This window comes from Coregonus clupeaformis, chromosome 34 (genome assembly GCF_020615455.1).
Source record: "Coregonus clupeaformis isolate EN_2021a chromosome 34, ASM2061545v1, whole genome shotgun sequence".
NCBI classification, from domain to species: Eukaryota; Metazoa; Chordata; class Actinopteri; order Salmoniformes; family Salmonidae; genus Coregonus; species Coregonus clupeaformis.
The window spans coordinates 33,436,058-33,458,264 of NC_059225.1; the positions used below are offsets into that span (position 1 = coordinate 33,436,058).

Below are 22,207 nucleotides of genomic sequence, written 5' to 3' on the forward strand. Positions count from 1 at the left end.
TAATATTATGTTCGGAACATCCAATCCTACGGCAACAGCATGGCTAAGAGAAGAGCTGATGATGCAAATGGGAAATAGATTAGGTTCTGTAGCCTCTGGGGGTGAGGAGAGGTAAGACGGGGGACCGCTAAAATAAGTATGATTGGAAGTTCAAGTGTGTAGATAGGGATTGTAATAAATAAGCCCTCCCCCCAAAAACATACTTTCAAAATCGAGGAAAAAATTGGGCTCCTGTTCCAGATCTGTGCAAGTCAGGACTTTCAGTAGGTTCCCCATGTTACGATACCTGTTGAGACAAAAGGAGAAAACACAACAATATTGTTTAAAATGAGTGGAGGCAAGTACACAAAATAGATGGGTTTGTTAGTAGTGGGAAGTAGTACGTGTTGTGGTATTGAGGGGCTAGTCAACCCTGGTTCCTCATATGTGCCCCCATGGGCACTGTGTGGTTTTCCTGTACCGAACCCTGGCCCACCAGATGTCCCCAAAAAGCCCACCTAAAATAGGGGACAATTTACGGGAATCACTCTGCCTCGGAGACCAAGTTCAACTGAGTGTGACTTCTCCGCTTTGCTCAATTCCCTGCAGATAAGCATTTACATTTAGCGTATACTAACAGCCGTTATAAGCAGTCTTAAATTAGCTTCTTTGTTATGTGACACATACCCTGTACAACAATTCAGATGTGAACCTAGCAGGGTTCAGAGTTCAGATCCTGACCAATGACTGTCCTCACAATACCAAATGACTTGATCTGATGATCATGATCTGATTCCCGGTGCAAAAGTGAGACGTTTAGGAACTTGTACTGTTTGTGAATGCCACGTGAACAAAAAACACTGCTTCAAACACAGTGAATTTCCATCTCTGGTTGTTTTCAACCAGTCAGATTTCCTGTAAGCGAGGCAGTTGATTCCCAGAAAAGGACGGCAGAGGGGTGTGTGGGGAGGAGAGATAATCTCACCTCAGATGTAGTAGTGTGAGAACAAAGCCCCCTATCCTTCCCTTGCCTCACCCAGCCCCTCTCGTTAGTGTCAATATAAGGCCCACAGATTCACCCAGTAGTACCTGGGAAAAAACGGTGAAACCAACCCCCAAACCGAGCAGAGGGAACCCCTGCTGTCGGCACTGTCGGTTAAGAGGCTCCCATGTTTTGTGTGTTTGTGCGTGCGTGTGTGTGCGCGTGTGTGTGTGCGCAGACGCACATACACACATATGCGTGCGCGCCCACACACACACCCTATGGATGTTCCTAATACTGACAGGGCAGAGCTTATTCCAAAGCATGTCGTGAAAGTTCATTCCTAGCCAATGACTCAAATTGAGGACAGAATGGAGTATGGTACAGGACCACACATTCTGTACGCGCTACTGTACAACAGAGAACCTTCCAGTCCCGAGGTGCACTTAGACTGTCTGTCACAGCACTGAGTCATTCCCTAGAAAGCCACGTTGAGGAAATATAATAAATACGGAAAATACGGAACAGACAAGCATGTACAGTTCTGCAGAATTGGACAAACTGGAGCATTCACACTGCCCAGACTCAGGAGCTATAGAAGTCTATGATTGCCCCTACAGTATTTTGACTGGTCCTTTTATGACTGTAGTCTATTGGCGATATTTAAAAAGCATCTCAGTGTAGGAGTGCTGATCTAGGATCAGGCCCCCCCCCCAAAAAAAAAACGGATCTTAGATCAGCACACCTACTCTTAGATGCTTTGTGAATACGGGTCTACGAGTGGTCCTACAGCATTATGACTACTCCTATAGGTAGTGTTACACCCATACCTCCTCCTCCGCCGTAGGCTGACAGAGAGCCACGCGTCAGGCAGCCAGTGGGATATCGGTCATTCTGACTCCCTGTCTGGAGTTGTGTGTTATGTAATCAGGAGTGACAGCCTGGCAAGACAACACCTTCTCTCCACAACTATAAAGCACAGAGGCTTGTTGGGTTTGTACTGTACTGAGAGACAAAGGTCAAATGGCATTGGATCAGGAAATGGCATTGGATCAGGAAATGGCATTGGATCAGGAAATGGCATTGGATCCGAGGTAGAGAGAAGATAAGAAAAACTTTATTGTCCCTGAAGGTACATTTTCTTGGACATTTAAGTGCTGTTGCTGGCTAGTCGTGACACTGAGCTAGACTGAAGACACCTTGTGACAGGTGGAGATGGCTGAGAGATTCAATCTTGGTGACAGGGTAAATACTCTGATTTCTGGTGGCAGGTTAAAACAAACTCAGTGGCTGAGTGAGTACTGGTAAACCTGAGTAAGCTGATTAAGGTTAAAGTCAAGGTAAAGCTTAGTGACAGAGTGAAGCTCAGTGACAAGTAGAAAATAATTTCCAGTGAATGAGTGCAGAAGCAAGGTAATTGACAAAGTGATGACTAGAGACAAGATAAAGCTATTGGCTAGTCACTACATTTTTCCTTCTTGTGGTTGAATAAGTCATGATGAATAAATACAAGTATTATCCTTTTAAACAAGTCTTGGTGTTCGGCATCGAGGACACATTGTCTTTGCCTGTACACTAGTACTCCCTGCAACTTTCATTAATGATCTCTCCCTCTCCCTGCACTCACTGACCCAGTTTCCATGTGACCCACTGCCCATCTGGGGCACACCCACCTGCCTCCTGCCACCTGCCTCCTGCCTCCTGCCATGCCTGGCTCTTTCAGAACAGTCTCCACTAACATGACCTGAATGCAGCTGCTACACCCAGACACCTCACTGGCTACCTTCCTACTCCCTTATGCTGGTGGTAGCCAGACAGGTAGCGGACAGACAGGAGAGATGACAGCGCTAGAAGGGAAAAGAAGGGCGGAATAGTTTCAAGTTTTATTAGTCGTATGTCCGGGATACACATGGTATACTTCGTCCAACGAAATGCTTACTTGAAGGTTACTTCTCGACAATGCAACAACAATAAGAAATAGTAAAAAATAATACAAACAAAGTAAATGACAGTAGAATATAATAAATATTTTAGCATAAGTATAATACAGGAATCCACAATTTATAGTATAATATTTACATGTGAATTGGGGAGTGGGAGGGATGGCAGGCAAGTGTATAAATTTAGCATTACAATAAGAGTCTGGTAGCAGCAGTTGTGATTTATGCTAAGGTACGGAGAATCAGAGCAGGTGGTCAGTCCAGTTCAAATGTTCAGCAATCTGATTGCTTGTAGATAGAAACTGTCTCTGAGCCTGTTGGTATCAGACCTCATGCACCTCAATGCTGAACTGTAGTCAATGAACAGCATTCTCACATAGGTGTTCCTCTTGTCCAGATGTGTTACGGCCGTGTGTATCGTGATGGAAATGGCATCTTCTGTGGATCTGTTGGAGCGGTAGGCAGAATGGAGTGGGTCCAGCGTGCCTGGTATGCTGGCCTTGATGTGGGTCACGACCAGCCTCTCCAAGCACCTCATGATGACCGAGGTGAGTGCAACAGGGCGATAGTCATTTGGGCATGTCACCTGGTTTTTCTTGGGCACTGGGACGATGGTGGTTTCCTTAAAGCAGGTGGGGTCTACAGAGACCAGTTGAAGATGTCCGAAAAGACGCCCACCAGCTGGTCAGCTGGTATTCAATCTTTTGAGAGTTTTCCTCACATCAGCCTCGGAGAGCGAAAGCACCCAGTCGTCAGGAGCACCTCGTTGATTATCCTCATATGGAGGGGAAGGGGTGAAGTCACGTCACCATGTTGTTGAATGAATAGGCCTTCCCAATGCTTCTCCCCTAGTCCTCTACTGCCCCCTATCAGAGAGGCAGAGTGACTGAGCGGAGTAGTATGAGGCATTGTGCCACTACCAGGCTCAGAGAGCTAAACATGGGCAGCGCCAGGCACCCAGCATCAAAGGCCCACAGCTCCATCGCTCTCGCCCAGTCTACAATGAGGTCATTTTAAGGACGGGGATTTGTGGTGGCTTCGGCTTCGCATTTCAAAGTCCAAGAGAAGATCCTCCAGCTTATGGAAAACCTAATGAGAGATGAAATGAGGACAGGTTTAAACGGTTTAATTACAGACCCCCAGGTTCTCATTCAAACCTAATTAAAAGCTAAACCTATTAATGCTAACTAAAAAGGCTATATATCAAACTTCTACTCGTACATTGAAAATGAAAATGTTTATATTTTGAGCCAAAGTGTATGCACCAGTGATAAATGGGAAATGGTTATGGTAAAGGTTCATGGTAATGATCCATTGCTCTAAATCATGGGGGTGTGAGATGAAGAGGAGTGGAATATTCAAAGTGCTGAGAGTGGAGGAATGCAAGAGAAGAGACAGGAGGGGGGTGGTTTTGCGCCCCTTCCTTGGTATTGGAGGTTCTGATGTGTCAGTGGGAGCCGCGGCCCCGTGGACAGGGTGTAGTTGTTTTTGTTTTGGACACCCTCACTGGGTGATCACGTGCTCTCAGAGAGGGCCAGGCAGCACTGCTTTACAACCGCATGCCCAACGACGCTCTCCAATTGGCTAAGCCATACTGCCCAACCATGCGCTGTATCCATGGACTCAAAAAAAGCTGGTGCCGTTAAAAACAAGCGGGCAGCCAATCAGAGGCGAGCTTGGAGAGAGAAGGTACAGTAGTAGTAAGACTTGAAAGTACATGAATATATTAATACAGATGAGGTAATGCGCCAAAAAACGGTGGATTAGGAGGGGAGCGAGGGGAACTGGTGAACAGGCAGTGAAGGAATGTTTTTTCCAGCATCCAGCATTAAGTGAATCATTTCCCTAAAGCAAAATGCAACTTGGTTTTGGCCAAATAGCTGTCATGTTCAAAAAAATTAATACATCTAAATGACAAATATTCATACTGACAATATTCCTGTATGCAAAATATATTTCTTATTTTTTCTTATTTGAGAGCGGACTGGCACAGCCTAGGAGAATGAAACAGTGGAGGAACAACAACATGATGAGTGATGAGATCTCGGCATCAGCCCTGAAGACCCTAATATTCAGTGCCACGCCCATTGAACATGGTGACCCCGGGATGTCATTCCTAGTCACACAGACACACACCACCCACCGTGGAAACGCCCCAAAACACTCCTGGGCTTGAGGCTCCGGGTCTGTAGCAAAGTCCAAGAAAAACAGCTCAGGGCTGCAGGGGGATGATCGTGCTGACATTCCACTACTACACTATTCCCTCTTTCTGCAGCAGCGTGAGGATCCATGTGCCAACCCATTCTTACTACGGCAGTGATGCCCAGCCATTGGGAAAAACAACGCCCTCCCTCCCTCCCCAGACTTCCGTGGAGAGGCTGTGAACTCACGTTGGGGCTTCGAGGGTGGATGGGGAGAGAGTTTGTGTGTGTGCGTACAAATGTATAAGTGCGTATATTTGATTGAAATGCTAAAAATGTGTATTTAGATAAGGATGTATGCTGTGTGTCTACAATATGTGACTATAATATGTGGGGGTGTATTTTGTGTGTGTGGGGGGGGTTGATGCAGTAGAGAGGGAGGCAGCTTTAAACTTGACCTAGATTCTCCGGGTGACAAGCCACATCGCATTAGCCCAGTCGGCCAGGCCCGGTCCGAAATGACAGGCAGAAAATGGGGGAGCACTTCCCAAAATGGGGCTGGCATGCAGCACCTCCCCACGAGGAGCATTACTGCAGTCAATGCACACGTTTTATCTCCCGTTTTGCATCACAATGTAGCCTACTACTTTTACAATTCAACACTCATCAGATTATTGAGGCAAACTACAATTCATCAAAAAAAAAAACTGCATATTTGAAGATAAAAATAAACCTTTGAAATCCAAAGCAACCAACCAAAGCAGCAGAAATCACAGAGAGAAAACTGGGGGGATGAAACCAGGAGATTCAGCTAAGCCCTACTCTATGGACTGCACCTGATCAAAGCCAGAAACCATGGAAACCACTACAGTCAGCTACACACACACACACACACACACACAAACACACAAACACACGCGCGCTCACACACACACGCGCTCACACAACTTTGTATTACTATACTTGTGAGGACTTTTTACCGTAATCTTAGCCCTAACCTTAACTCCTAACCCTAAAACGAACTTTTACTCCTAACCCTAAAATAGCCTTTTTAGAAGTGAGGACCAGCCAAATAGCCTCACTTCTCTGAATTTTCCTTGGTTGACCATTGTTGTGAGGACTTCTGGTTGTCACAACTATACTAAAACAATTGTCTTACTTTTTAACTCTTCATTGTTGGGAACACACACACACACACACACACATTAGAACAGGGCTCTATTGATACAGAGGACAGAGAAAGGGCTTTTGAAACTAACACATTTTCATCAATACATATTTCCTCATCAAGCACACACCGTCAGTGATGAGAGATACTGATGCCTCACCATCATAAAAGAGACCAACAGAATCATTTCAAATGAGCTACTCTCCAAAAGGATTATCTAAAAACTGTAGCCCATTGTACACTTGACTTGATATCGTGTAATAAACCTAATTATCAAATGTTTATGTAATAAATATGTAATTAAAGCGGCAATCTGGGATTCAAACAACAACCAAGTGGCACCCCGGCACTTTTTTGGTAAACAGTTATGGCCCTATTCTTCAAGAAGCAATGGCTACACCTATATCATTAATTCAAAAGTCAAAAAATGTATGTACCAATCCCAGATTGCCCCTTTAACTCTCTCAGAGTGGTTGAGGTAGTACAGTCCATAAAGACAGAACAACCTGGGGATCACTGCAGTGCTGTGGATAAGACCTGGTGACCTCTCCATGCATGAAGAAAGAAAAAACCCGCACTGACAGAAATATTCTTTACGATTTTTTTCACACGAGCAACATGACAACTAGTGACGAGAAGGCCCCTGTAGCCAGACACTTTAATGTGGGGACATGATGTGAGCCAACTGAGGTTCCAGGGCTTAGTGGTTGTACTGCCACTTAAGAGAGGAGGTGATAGAGAAAAGTTGCTGTTACAGAGAGAGGCATTTTATATCCATGCCTTCCTTACAGAGAGCCCTAGAGGCCTGAATGAAGAACTTCTGTTAGGTTGCTTCCTGTGAGCAACAACAGGTGCGCATTTCTTTGTTTATTTTTACTTTGAAGCTCTTGTGGAAAATAGTAGAACATTTTATGTAAATAATATACACTACCGGTCAAAAGTTTTAGAACACCTACTCATTCAAGGGTTTTTCTTTATTTTTACTATTTTCTACATTGTAGAATAGTGAAAACATAAAAACTATGAAATAACACATATGGAATCATGTAGTAACCAAATCTAAATATACTTTATATTTGGGATTCTACAAATAGCCACCCTTTGCCTTGATGCCAGCATTGCACACTCTTGGCATTCTCTCAACCAGCTTCATGAGGTAGTCACCTGGAATGCATTTCAATTAACAGGTGTGCCTTCTTAAAAGTTAATTTGTGGAATTTCTTTCCTTCTTAATGCGTTTGAGACAATCAGTTGTGTTGTGACTAGGTACGGGGGGTATACAGAAGATAGCCCTATTTGGTAAAAGACCAAGTCCATATTATGGCAAGAACAGCTCAAATAAGCAAAGAGAAAGGACAGTCCGTCATTACTTTAAGACATGAAGGTCAGTCAAACCTGAACATTTCAAGAACTTTGAAAGTTTCTTCAAGTGCAGTCGCAAAAACCATCAAGCACTATGATGAAACTGGCTCTCATGAGGACTGCAACAGGAATGGAAGACCCAGAGTTACCTCTGCTGCAGAAAATAAGTTCATTAGAGTTACCAGCCTCAGAAATTGCAGCCCAAATAAACGCTTCACAGAGTTCAAGTAACAGACACATCTCAACATCAACTGTTCAGAGGAGACTCCGTGAATCAGGCCTTCATGGTCGAATTGCTACTAAAGGACACCAATAATAAGAAGAGACTTGCTTGGGCCAAGAAACACGAGCAATGGACATTAGACCAGTGGAAATTTGTCCTTTGGTCTGGAGTCCAAATTTGAGATTTTAGGTTCCAACCACGTGGCTTTGTGAGACGCGGTGTGGGTGAACGGATGATCTCCGCCTGTATATTTCCCACCGTAAAGCATGGAGGAGGAGGTGTTATGGTGTGGGGGTGCTTTGCTGGTGACACTGTCTGTGATTTATTTAGAATTCAAGGCACACTTAACCAGCATGTCTACCACAGCATTCTGCAGCGATACGCCATCCCATCTGGTTTGGGCTTAGTGGGACCATCATTTGTTTTTCAACAGGACAATGACCCAACACACCTCCAGGCTGAGTAAGGGCTATTTGACCAAGAAGGAGAGTGATGGAGTGCTGCATCAGATGACCTGGCCTCCACAATTCCCTGACCTCAACCAAATTGAGATGGTTTGGGATGAGTCGGACCACAGAGTGAAGGAAAAGCAGCCAACAAGTGCTCAGCATATGTGGGAACTCCTTCAAGACTGTTGGAAAAGCATTCCAGGTGAAGCTGGTTGAGAGAATGCCAAGAGTGTGCAAAGCTGTCACCAAGGCAAAGGGTGGCTACTTTGAAGAATCTCAAATATAAAATATATTTTTATTTGTTTAACACTTTTTTGGTTACTACATGATTCCATATGTGTTATTTCATAGTTTTGATGTCCACTACAGCCCCGTCGATGTTAATGGGTGCCTGTTCGGCCCACTTTTCCTGTAGTCCACGATCAGCTCCTTTGTCTTGCTCACATTGAGGGAGAGGTTGTTTCCCTGGCACCACACTGCCAGGTCTCTGACCTCCTCCCTATAGGCTGTCCCACTGTTGTGTCGTCAGCAAACTTAATGATGGTGTTGGAGTCGTGCTTGGCCACGCAGTCGTGGGTGAACAGGGAGTACAGGAGGGGACTAAGCATGCACCCCTGATGGGCCCCCGTGTTGAGGATCAGCGTGGCAGATGTGTTGTTGCCTACCCTTACCACCTGGGGGCGGCCCGTCAGGAAGTCCAGGATCCAGTTGCAGAGGGAGGTGTTTATTCCCAGGGTCCTTAGCTTAGTGATGAGCTTTGTGGGCACTATGGTGTTGAACGCTGAGCTGTAGTCAATGAACAGCATTCTCACATAGGTGTTCCTTTTGTCCAGGTGGGAAAGGGCAGTGTGGAGTGCAATTGAGATTGCGTCATCTGTGGATCTGTTAGGGCGGTATGCGAATTGGAGTGGGTCTAGGGTTTCCGGGATGATGGTGTTGATGTGATTCATGGGTTTTTCCTTTGTTCAAGTATATGCCTTTTGAACCCGGCACCCAAATACTTTTTGTTACTACAAACATTTGAGCTGAGCACACCAATTTCTCTTTCTATGACCTATCCAAGCAGACAGCTATAACATAGGGTGTAATTGGGCAGAGAGCAGCACTTCCCCACAGCCCCAAATCCTCCACCCTGACCTCCACCCTGACCTGAAGGGGGGCACAGGCTGCATGTCGTAGGTCACATGTCGTAGGCAGCTCCCCAGCTCAATCCCTTGTCACGTCTTTATACCCCCCTGCAAACAGCCCCAAACTAACACTACACAAATTACCTTTTGACTGTGTCTGAGTCATACTGTATCACACTCTATAGGCGGTAGAATATAGGCCTATATATCAGCATCTCTTGGAGACAGTGTATTACATGTTTTTATGAAAAGCACATACAGTACACTGCACATTTAAGTAACATAGATTCAGTATGTTACTTTTTTTGAACCCTCACAAGATTAAAGGTGGGGCACAGTGGAGCTTGCTGAGGTTTGTGGAGACGACGGATATCGGTACAGACGTACTGGTATCTCTATTTAGAATGCATTGAGCGCCCTCTGGAGGTGATGGACAGAAGTATATAGAAGACCTTGAGGAGGAAAAGCGACCACTCCCAAACTCTGAACCATGCTAGTGGTATTACACATGCCAGCTTCAGCTACAAATCCTTTAGGTACCGCAACAAACTAAGATAAATATCTCAATCAATGTCCTTTAACAGCTGTCTTCATTTCCCACATATTTGGGTCTACAGTTTAATTTCCCCCTGGACTAAGCTAACCATATATCAAATTAAAACATTCCAAAATCATAATTACACATGCATCAACCTTGACATGCATAATGTGGAGTAACTTTCTACTAAAACCACTTTGGATTAATTAGCATAACTTAATATAAAAAAATATATTATATGCCATTTAGCAGACACTTTTAGCCAAAGCAATTTACAGTAGTGCATGCATACATTTTCATATGGGTGGCCCCAGCGGGAATTGAACCCACAAGCCATGCATGCTGTCATGCATGCTGCAGCCCATCCTCTAAAATAGGGACATCTCCTTAGCTCGCAAACATTGCAGTAACCCCTCAGATTAGCAAACATCTTGCCATGTACTGCATCAAGGGTTAAGGGGGGCTAGTGTCAAATAATTGGGTTAGGGCGCCACCTTGTGCCATTTTGAGAGCAACAGGAAGAACGCAACATTCATTTGGGCAGTTGCACTTTTACAGTAATATTGTAATTTATATGGCCTGCCCTACAGAACAGACAGACGTCTGCTAGATCAACAGAAGAGATAGACAGAGAGCAGAGGCAGAGAAACAGAGAGCGAGAGAGAGAGAGAGAGTGAGCGCAGCTGGTGTGATGCTCAGGGGAACGGAGGTTGCCGACGTAAAGAGCATGTTAACCCTACAGGAACATAAATAATAGAACAGTCAGTGGAGAAAATAGGGTCTTTGGCTGACACATCAAACCCCTCTGCATATCACCCACCAGACAGACAGACATATCATCTCCCATTGCCTATGCATGGGGATGTGGGGCCATTTGTTTGCAGAAAAAAAAGTAATTTATATTTTTACATGGTAAAACGCCTTCAGGTACTGTTCTCAGCAAATAAAAAAATCTATAAATCTCCTTCATCAAGACAATCCACAAGTCTGCTTTGAATAAATATTTGCTATGTTGTAGTGTTGTCTACAGTGCTTCCATAAGATTCCAAGGCCAAAGAGCCGTAATCGACAGAGAGTGCTGGACTACACTCAGCATGTAAAATAGGCCTAAACCATGGAGGCAGTAAGCAAAGCTACAATAAACATATTAATAAACCTATTTGCACAAACTATTAAAATGCACAACCCATCATATCTCAAGATCTTTAAAATGTAGGTTATACCTGATATTCTCCATCACCACCTGGTGGCACTATTGCCTAGTTTAATTTTTTTTACCAGCGCCGCAATAAAAATCTTTACCTCAGGCTATGTTACAACACCTCTTACACCTCGATCAGACCAACAGCATTATTGCGTTTTGGTACACCAGAAGTACATTAATTTCCATTGGAATGCTGCGTTTAACTTACAGCATTGCATTGCAGAGGCAGTTGCAGTGCGTTCTGTGTGGTGCAGTTGTTGGATTTATCCAATGTACGCATCAAATTGTATGTGTAGACCTGACAGAAATAGTAGCAAAAGGTGAATGTTGAACTTTTGTTGGACACATATCCACTAAAAATGTTTACATAATAAAAAATGTGACTGCAGAATTTATTAAGCTGCGTTGACGCAAAACACTGTCGGTCTGATTGAGGTGTAACGTTGCGCCGGATGTCATGCATTTCAAATGGGACATCCACAATGGACTGGAATAGCAACGCCCCCTTGAAGGCTCCGTTGCGCGACAGACGCCGCACACTTTAGAATTTTCCAAACTTTGTGTCTTCTTCAGCCCAGCCAGAGTCTGTCAAAGAACAGGAAGTTACCAAACCACAGAAGAAGATGAAAATATGTGGTTCTCAGTGATGGCTTTATGGGATACTTAGCAACTTGTAAACATTTACCCATATATATACCCATTCCAAATACACATTGGCTGTTATGCCAATAATATTATATGACTGTTGCCTCCTGTTTAAGTTTATTGTGATGGTAATGACGTTTGTTTTTCATGATAATTATTAGGTGGAGGTAGAACAAACAGTTGTATCTTCAACCTAGCCTAGCTTTTAGCTAGCTAGCTGCTCTGCAGTGCAAGCTAGATGGACTTGCTAAAAAGGTTAAGTAACTTAACAAAACACGTTTTATTATCACCTGAAACAATATATGTATACTGTCTTGAATGAAAAGGTCATTTTTTTGCAATCTCAAAAAATAAATGCGATCTCTGACGAGAGAAAGGCTCTCCTCCTCTTGCATTACAAACACAAGACTTGTCCAAAGACAGCATGAAGATAGGCAGTGATGTAAAGTACTTATGTAAAAATACTTTAAAGTACTACTTAAGTAGTTTTGGGGGGTATCTGTTCTTTACTATTTATATTTGACAACTTTTACTCCACTACATTTCTAAAGAAAATAATGTACTTTTTACTCCATACATTTTCCCTGACACCCGAAAGTACTCCTTACATTTTCAATGCTTAGCAGGACAGGCAAATGGTCCAATCAATGCATTTATCAAGAGAACATCCCTGGTCATCCCTACTGCCTCTGATCTGGCGGACTCACTAAACACAAATGCCTTGTGCCGAAAATTGTGCTGTCTGGTTTGCTTAATATAAGGAATTTGAAATGATTTTTACTTTTACTGTTGATACTTAAATATATTTTAGCATTTACATTTACTTTTGATACTTAAGTATATTTAAAACCAAATACTTTACTTTTACTCAAGTAGTATTTTACTGGTTGAGTCATTTTCTATTAAGGTATCTTTACTTTTACTCAAGTATGACAATTGGGTACTTTTTCCACCACTGAAGATAGGCGAAAACTGCTTCTCTAATAGAAATCCCTGATCACACTTGTAGGTGATGTCATGGCGAAGGTTGACTTGCTTAGCTCATGCGTAGAAACACGTCATTGGGTCTAACAGTCATCTCACGCCAAACTGTGCACGTGCAGGCCATCAAATCAAAGGCACTCCTTTGATATAAAGTTGTTTTGGACGAAAATGAAAACGTGTCAGTTTGTCACTTTCACGAGGTTGGAGTAATAACATGTTCAACTACTTAAGACATTGGCTCGAATCTAGGTTGTGCCTTTCGATTATGAGAAATATAAGAACTAAGGAAGAATTTTTCACTTCTCTCATTGACTTCTCAAACCCCAAACCCCGGCCTCGTCTGTTTGGTCTGTTTCGCAAGCGTTCCTGGAAGTATTTCGATGTTGCACCTCTGGGTTTGAAAATGGTGTGGTAATACCGGTGACATGGAATTGAAAGACAGCTGAGCTATTTCCTGTAAATAGTTGTTTATATTTAGTATATTTGTTTTCATTATGACATTATAAAAATGTGTACTCAAAATATGTCACTAAACCACGTCTCAAAATATGTCACTAAACCAGGACTCAAGACAATTTCATGGTACTGACCGTGTTCTACAATATACTGTATAAATATATTTTTTTAATGGTTTGCAATATAAATGTCTTACATATGTTTTATTAACAATAAAACACATCAATTAAAACAAAAATAAGTGTCATTATCTGACACTTTTTAAAGTGTTTTTCCTGGTGGTTAAAGCCGTCATAGAATGACCCACCACACAAAACATATTAAATGAAATTGGCTTATTTAGTCCTAGACTGCTTGCCTTGGATTGTCTGCAGCTGTATCAGACAAACAGCTAGGAAGCTGTGGTGAGTGGGTGAGGTGGGCAGGTGATGTAGCAGTGTGCTATGACATCTCTGATTAGGCCCAAGATTGACAGCTCCGCCACCACGCCATGGTAACGGACTCCAAGGAGACTGTAGGGAAAATATAAAAAGGGGTGGGAAAATGCCACAAGCAGGAAATATAGGAGAAAGGAATGATGTTGTCACTCAGTCATAGATACCCATTTCTAATGCTGACTGTACCAGTGTCTCTGAGCTGTGGAAGATTCTAGGCTTAGATATGGTTACGGCTTGTTGTGTAGCTGTGGAAGATTCTAGGCTTATATGTGGTTAGGGCTTGTTGTGTAGGTGAGGTGCTACAGGAAACAACGGTGAAAACCTCCATCTGGATACAGCCAGATTCAGACACAACAGACGCATAAGCTTCCACAGAAGAACACCTTACCTTTGATATAACAGCACAAAATACTGAATGTGTAAGGGGTCAGGGACCTAGTGAAAGTGTTACCTAGTGAACCTGGGACCCTTTGAACACATTGACAACTGTCACCCACAAAGCATTGTTATCTGTCACTCCACAAAAGCCGCGATAACTACAAAAGCTGCAACAACTACTTTAAGGTCTCAGAGCAGGTGACGTCACCGACTGAGCACTACTAGAGCACACCACTAACAAGCTAGCCATTTCACATCGACTACACTAGCATTACAAAAATAAACAGTTTAATCACAAATGTTCAGACATCAACCCGGCCAAACTGTATCTATTAATCAGACAGAAAAACATTGAGACCTAAGCCCCCTGGACTAAGCTCTTGTTTGTAGTCGAGAACACGTTCAAACACTTGACTGTCTTGGCTGCCAGCTTCACTTCTGTGAGGTCAGACAACCGCCGGTGACCCTGTGACGACCCTAGTTAGATAAGCAGCACCGCCACCCGGCCTTGGAGAACAGAGCAGGAAGTTGAGGCACTCACATTACACAGACCCATTCCACAGCCCACAATGCACTTCATTTCCATACCAGCATTACACAAACCGTATACACATCGTGACCCTGATGGGGAAAAAGTGAAACGCAAGCATTCTTCTAGCTCCAAATAATCCCAACAGGAACTTGAAGGAAAAAAATTACAATTGAAATTGAGAGAAAAACAATGCTTAAGTGTGACCTCAGTTAAAAAGACAACGCTTGTCTTATTGCTGAAGTTCCACTAAATTGTTTTACAGATAGAAAGGCCTTGTAGCAGATAGCATGTTTTGCTGTGGTCTTGCAGTTGAAACCTCAGGTTAGATGAGTCAGAACATGACAGCAGTAGGTGTTGATAGCTCCGGGGTGAAGTTTCCCCTAGGCACAGAACTACTGTAGAATCAGCTTCCCCCTCCCCCAATTCTAACCTTAACCATTAGTGTTGAAAATGCTAAACTGACCCAAGATCAGCATCTAGGGGCAACTTTGTGTTGATACTAACCAGCAGAAGAAGCTCTCTGGAGGTGTCAGTCAGGAGGAAGGAGGCCCAGCCTGGCGGTTGGCCAAGGTCACAGTCCTCCAGCGGAGATCGGGTTCTGAAAACACATGTTAAATGAGTCTGAGTGAGTCATATCGTCCTCTCAAAACAGATACAATAAAGTATTTCATCTAATTTTCTTGTTCCTTCAAAAAGTCAAAACCTTTTGGCGACAAAACTTAACCTGAACAATATTCAACGTTCGATATTCCTCTCGGCCTACCTCTGGTCCAATCATCACGTAAGCAGGTCCAGCAATTCACGTGGCCACAACAAACATTTCCAACCTCTAGGACCTTGTTTATCGACCATGCATCGCACCGATCAATAGATTACCGAACACTTTTAACACTACCGGCCACATGAATACAATGTTACCAGAGGTTGAGAATTTGTTGGACACCAACTGTGGCTAGTCAGTCACAAGTGCAGCCCTTTGTGATTCTCTTGCAGACTGGTTTTCTTGAGGGCAACGTTGCAGCAGTCTGATAGAAATCGGGAGCCACAGCGGCCACAGACACACACCACTTTCTGTTGTGCAACACATCCTCTCTTTTAGTGTGCACTTCGGCTTTTCCACTGCACTCCCTGGTCCATTTCCTCCTGTGAGGCTACAATCGACATAACATCGTTGGTGTTAGTTCAACCAAGACTCGTGTTCACTGCAATCAACTCAGCCAACGGTTTGAGGTGCAAGACGGGAGGAAACTATTCTCATTGTTTCTAGTTCTATTGTCACAACAAACTTTATTTTTTGCATAGTCACCCACATAAAGCCTTTTGAACTTTATTACACACCAAATAGACAGAGCCATGTTTATAACCACAAACCAGGCTTTATAGCTAGTTGACCCAAGGACTAGTTCCAGCACTGGGTCCAGACTCCTGACCCACCCTTAAAGTGGTAAAGAGAACCCTAATGGCAAGATGTGCTTCAACCTGATTATTATTATTTATTTATTTTTAACCATTTTGGATTTGAAAGGTTACTTGAAACAAACCACAACCACACTCCCCTTTGAGCTCTCTGGCCCTTTTCATAGCGTGGTTGAGTGCAGGTTCAGTAGACTGTGAGACAATTAGGACTGGGGCACTGTACTATCCACCAGCCTGCATACAAATAGGCTGCAAACAAATGGCCTGCCATAATGGACTAGCGGTGGTCATGCATGAATGTGATCGGACTTCTAGCTCTGAGACTTTCGCCTACAACAACTGAGCTAGTCGCTCTAAGAGTGAGCTGTCAACATCAAAGATATCTAGACTCTGAGATGGCTGGAAAAAAAGTACCTGCATAGTACTACTCTGGTGGCTATGGGATATCAAATCTCTACTTCTTCTCAGATCGGCCTTATGTTTAATTGCAGAACCTTATTACCCCTGTAATACCCTTCTTCTACCATTCATTTAACCATTTGTTTATGATACACTAGGTTTTAAAGAGGGAAGTATCTCCATTGTAAGGGGCTGTAGGTCTATATCAAATAGAAATGGACTTGGCTGGTCACTGTGGACATTCTTAAGTGACATCGGTGCCAGGGCATCATGGTATCAGTTACAGTATGTATCACCAACAGACTTCAAGGATTGTTAGGCAGATTGGGCCAATTTAGCAACACCAAGATGGCTGGGTATGAAAGACACAAAGCAACGTTGCATATTACAGAGGAACAACAGCAGTCGCAGCATCCCTCTACCTCATCATGCTGAATAAGAATGATTCACTCATGAGTAGAAATAGAGACGATTCTGTCAGAGTAGTAAAATGACAAAAAAGGCAAGCCAAACAACGAACATACAAAATAATGTATCTTTCGTCTCGCAGGGTTTCATAAATTTCCTTCAATTTACATCCAGTATCTCACTGGAGAATGCATCCGAGCGAATGAAACAGTGCCCCTCTGTCTCGGTATTTGTAGCTTATCTATCTGATGCTGTCTGGTCAAAAAGAGTATGACATTGTTGCCACCTGTAGCATTGAATGCAAGGGAAGCCAGTGAGCATTTGGCCTCCCTTAATAAAATATAAATAAAATAATAGCCAATCAGCGTTGAGCTAAACTGAGTGAGCTCAGCTGTGAATGGTCCTGGTGCCCGAAAAACAAGTGTCAAGGGAAGCCAGTTTGGATTTGGCTTCAGACCAATCACATCAGAAGCCAAACGTCATTGACAGAAAACACTTGAATTGTTGCTAAAAAATCGTCCCTTTCCTAAATTAGAAAAAAGAAAGAAAGAAAGGGGGGATACCTAGTCAGTTGTTCAACTGAAATGTGTCTTCCGCAAATTAACCCAACCGGTGATAGGGATTTGGACTTGTGGTTTTACTTAATTCTCTGTACTAGCCAATTATTATAACGGCGATTCTGATGCAACCATAAATTAATACATTATGCCCCAGGCCTGAGAGGATGGAAGTTCAACATGTAGCTAGATGTGGTATACTAATGTTAACTAGCTGGCCTGGCACAACGTTGCCCATGAAAGGAAGTTAGGCTAGCTAGCAAGCATTTTAGCCAGGTCACCTAGCACAACAAAAACTAAAAGCGTGTACTGTATGACAGAGTCATAGACCGTTTAGGCAACATGAAAGAGGAGGATGACATTTGCGTTTCTCTACAAGTAGGGCGAGTCAACATGTTTTTCTACTTGCATGCACACACACACACAGAAATCAGTCCCATGGACAGCCACATCATATTTAGCTTACGTTGATTGGACTAAATTGTTTTTGGCATCTTTTAGTCGTCACTGTATTAGACTACAGTGAGGGGAAAAAGTATTTGATCCCCTGCTGATTTTGTACGTTCGCCCACTGACAAAGAAATGATCAGTCTATAATTTTAATGGTAGGTTTATTTGAACAGTGAGAGACAGAATAACAACAAAAAAATCCAGAAAAACGCATGTTAAAAATGTTGATTTGCATTTTAATGAGGGAAATAAGTATTTGACCCCCTCTCAATCAGAAAGATTTCTGGCTCCCAGGTGTCTTTTATACAGGTAACGAGCTGAGATTAGGAGCACACTCTTAAAGGGAGTGCTTCTAATCTCAGCTTGTTACCTGTATAAAAGACACCTGTCCACAGAAGCAATCAATCAACCAGATTCCAAACTCTCCACCATGGCCAAGACCAAAGAGCTCTCCAAGGATGTCAGGGACAAGATTGTAGACCTACACAAGGCTGGAATGGGCTACAAGACCATCGCCAAGCAGCTTAGTGAGAAGGTGATAACAGTTGGTGCGATTATTCGCAAATGGAAGAAACACAAAATAACTGTCAATCTCCCTCAGCCTGGGGCTCCATGCAAGATCTCACCTCGTGGAGTTGCAATGATCATGAGAACGGTGAGGAATCAGCCCAGAACTACACGGGAGGATCTTGTCAATGATCTCAAGGCAGCTGGGACCATAATCACCAAGAAAACAATGGGTAACACACTACACCGTGAAGGACTGAAATCCTGCAGCGCCCGCAAGGTCCCCCTGCTCAAGAAAGCACATATACAGGCCCGTCTGAAGTTTGCCAATGAACATCTGAATGATTCAGAGGAGAACTGGGTGAAAGTGTTGTGGTCAGATGAGACCAAAATCGAGGTCTTTGGCATCAACTCAACTCGCCGTGTTTGGAGGAGGAGGAATGCTGCCTATGACCCCAAGAACACTATCCCCACCGTCAAACATGGAGGTGGAAACATTATGCTTTGGGGGTGTTTTTCTGCTAAGGGGACAGGACAACTTCACCGCATCAAAGGGACGATGGACGGCGCCATGTACCGTCAAATCTTGGGTGAGAACCTCCTTCCCTCAGCCATGGCATTGAAAATGGGTCGTGGATGGGTATTCCAGCATGACAATGACCCAAAACACACGGCCAAGGCAACAAAGGAGTGGCTCAAGAAGAAGCACATTAAGGTCCTGGAGTGGCCTAGCCAGTCTCCAGACCTTAATCCCATAGAAAATCTGTGGAGGGAGCTGAAGGTTTGAGTTGCCAAACGTCAGGCTCGAAACCTTAATGACTTGGAGAAGATCTGCAAAGAGGAGTTGGACAAAATCCCTCCTGAGATGTGTGCAAACCTGGTGGCCAACTACAAGAAACGTCTGACCTCTGATTGCCAACAAGGGTTTTGCCACCAAGTACTAAGTCATGTTTTGCAGAGGGGTCAAATACTTATTTCCCTCATTAAAATGCAAATCAATTTATAACATTTTTGACATGCGTTTTTCTGGATTTTTTTGTTGTTATTCTGTCTCTCACTGTTCAAATAAACCTACCATTAAAATTATAGACTGATCATGTCTTTGTCAGTGGGCACACGTACAAAATCAGCAGGGGATCAAATACTTTTTTCCCTCACTGTAAGCATAAGTGATTAGATGATGTTGAAATGTTGAAGTTAAAATGGTGCTGGAATACTGGAGGCAGATTTCTTTGCAACTTGCGGTAACTCTACGTGGTTCTAAATAAATAGTTGTTTAGTAGTCCGAAAATGTCAGAAACATTACCTTGCTTGACTGTAGGTCATGTAACTGTTTGTTACGTGCAATATGTTTTGTGGACTTCACCGGACAGATGTTGCTCTCCGGTTTTGTAATGAAACAAATCAGTGGTTGAATTTATTCTGCCATTGTGTCTTATTGTCTCGGCCTTAGGCCTATATATCACGGTGTCAAGGCATATGAACTAACAGGTTATAGAGCAAACAACACAATTATCACAACACATAGGTTGTAATATGGCTTTTTTTTCTGGCTTGACTTCCCCAGTCATTTTACCCACGCACCGCTACTGAAGACATGACTCTGCCTTTGTGCTGTAGCATTTGTGAATTGTGTCTGTTGTATAATCAATTCTATACAATAGTTTATACTGAATTAAGCGTACATTTTATTTAACTTTAATTTCTTCCGTTAGGTTCTAAGTGAATACAACCCTGCAGGATTCACACACACACACACACACACACACACCAGCCACTCACCTAGCGCCCCCGCACCAAACCTCCATCCTACAGCACATAATGCTGGAATAATCCTACAGAAAGAAGAATTTAGTTGTCAGCTAATGATTTTAAGGTTAGCCATAAGCAGTGAATTACGCCTGCATACTTCTGTTTGGAGCGCTGTTTTATTCAAATAAAAGTTGTGGTCTTTGTGTCAGCTATTAATGAGCTATTAAATTGTATTAATGCTTTGTATGAGGACACGAAAGAAACACAAAAAGCTATTATCTCTTATACCCCTACCTTGACCTATCATTACATAAGGCTGCTGTTTGCTAAATATCTGACCAGCCAACTTATTGAGATATTTAAATTCCCCATATCAAAGCCTGAAAGCAGCAGCTTCTCCCTTTGAAGCAATATGTAATTATGCCCTCCGACTGTGAAACCTAGAGATGACACACAGCTTGACTACACCAGTTGCATTCTCTCCCTTATTTTCAGTCGCTAGGCTACTTGATAGCTCAATCGTGATCTCAACTTCATTCTTTACTACGGTAGAGCATAGTGGTGGCCCTCTACATTTTGAAAATCAGCCTTGTTTAGGTGGGATCTGTCAGTGATTGTTACAGTACTCAATATGCAATGTGTTTTTTTTACTGACTTAGAAAGAGTGCACGGTATTTTCATTAAGCAACTTGGGCTAGCCTAGGTTTCCATCAATGCATGTTTTTATTGCCTGCCTGGTGCTTGTTATGTGAATGGAGACTACTGAGGCGGCCTCAGAGCTTCAATTCTTCTCCACAGTGCCTAATTTGTTTTCATATATTTTGTTGCATTGTCACATTTCATGCATACAGATCTGCCTCAGTTTTCGTCCTTCGTTGAAATAAGCTGCGTTTTGGCCCTAGGGCTTATATAACCGGCTCTAGTTTTAATATGATCTTTCACATTCCCTCGTATTAAAGCGTGAGTCAGTTTTCCTCAGCTCTCAGCCCTGTCTCACTCACAGCAAAGAACTGGAAGCTGTTGCCATGGTAACAATCAGTAATTACGTATTCATTTAGCACCAGCATGCTAAAAATATTTTCAGAATACTCTAAAATCTCAGGATATAAAAGTAACGTGGGGAAAAAACTAAATAATGCCAATAGGAAAACGTATAAATTCCTGATCTACAGCAATCCTTTAAGTTGACCTAAAAATATATCAAATCAAATACTTAGGATGCTTAATAAGTGAAAACAAACAACAAATATGTAAAGATAACTTTATCCTATTATTCAACAATATGAAAACGGATCTAATTAAATAGAACAATCTTCCCATAAATCTTACAGGTAGAATAAATAAATATCTTCAGAATGGCATTGCTCCCAACGTTTTTATATACACTACCGTTCAAAAGTTTGGGGTCACTTAGAATTGTCCATTAAAATGACATCAAATTGATCAGAAATACAGTGTAGACATTGTTAATGTTGTAAATGGCTATTGTAGCTGGAAATGGCTGATTTTATATGGAATATCTACATAGGCGTACAGAGGCCCGTTATCAGCAACCATCAGTCCTGTGTTCCAATGGCATGTTGTGTTTGCTAATCGAAGTTTATCATTTTAAAAGGCTAATTGATCATTAGAAAACCCTTTTGCTTTTGTTAGCACAGCTGGAAAATGTTGTGCTGATTAAAGAAGCAATAAAACTGGCCTTCTTGAGACTAGTTGAGTATCTGGAGCATCAGCAATTGTGGGTTCGATTACAGGCTCAAAATGGCCAGAAACAAATAACTTTCTTCTGAAACTCGTCAGTCTATTCTTGTTCTGAGAAATGAAGGCTATTCCATGCGAGAAATTGCCAAGAAACTGAAAATCTCGTACAATGCTGTGTACTACTCCCTTCACAGAACAGTGCAAACTGGCTCTAACCAGAATAGAAAGAGGAATGGGAGGCCCCGGTGCACAACTGAGCAAGAGGACAAATACATTAGTGTCTAGTTTGAGAAACAGACGCCTCACAGGTCCTCAACTGGCAGCTTCATTAAATAGTACCCGCAAAACACCAGTCTCAACGTCAACAGTGAAAAGGCGACTCCGGGATGCTGACCTTCTAGGCAGAGTTGCAAAGAAAAAGCCATATCTCAGACTGGCCAATAAAAATAAAATATTAAGATGGGCAGTCTGA

The 22,207-nt window shown here is 42.8% G+C and overlaps 1 protein-coding gene across 2 annotated transcripts in view; it reads right to left on the minus strand.

Moving 5' to 3' along the window:
- LOC121550035 (CYFIP-related Rac1 interactor B-like) overlaps positions 1–22,207 on the minus strand; it is a 45,976-nt gene that overhangs the window by 11,173 nt on the left and 12,596 nt on the right. Inside the window, exons 2-4 of one of the 2 annotated variants that reach the window (XM_041862106.2) lie at positions 20,065–20,117; positions 15,050–15,143; positions 204–286 (exon numbers count right to left, since the gene is read on the minus strand). In XM_041862106.2, coding sequence (XP_041718040.1) covers positions 204–276 — 73 coding nt within the window. In that variant the 5' untranslated portion in view covers positions 277–286; positions 15,050–15,143; positions 20,065–20,117. The remainder of the gene's footprint in view (positions 1–203; positions 287–15,049; positions 15,144–20,064; positions 20,118–22,207) is intronic. The other variant, XM_041862105.2, reaches the window with a different exon arrangement.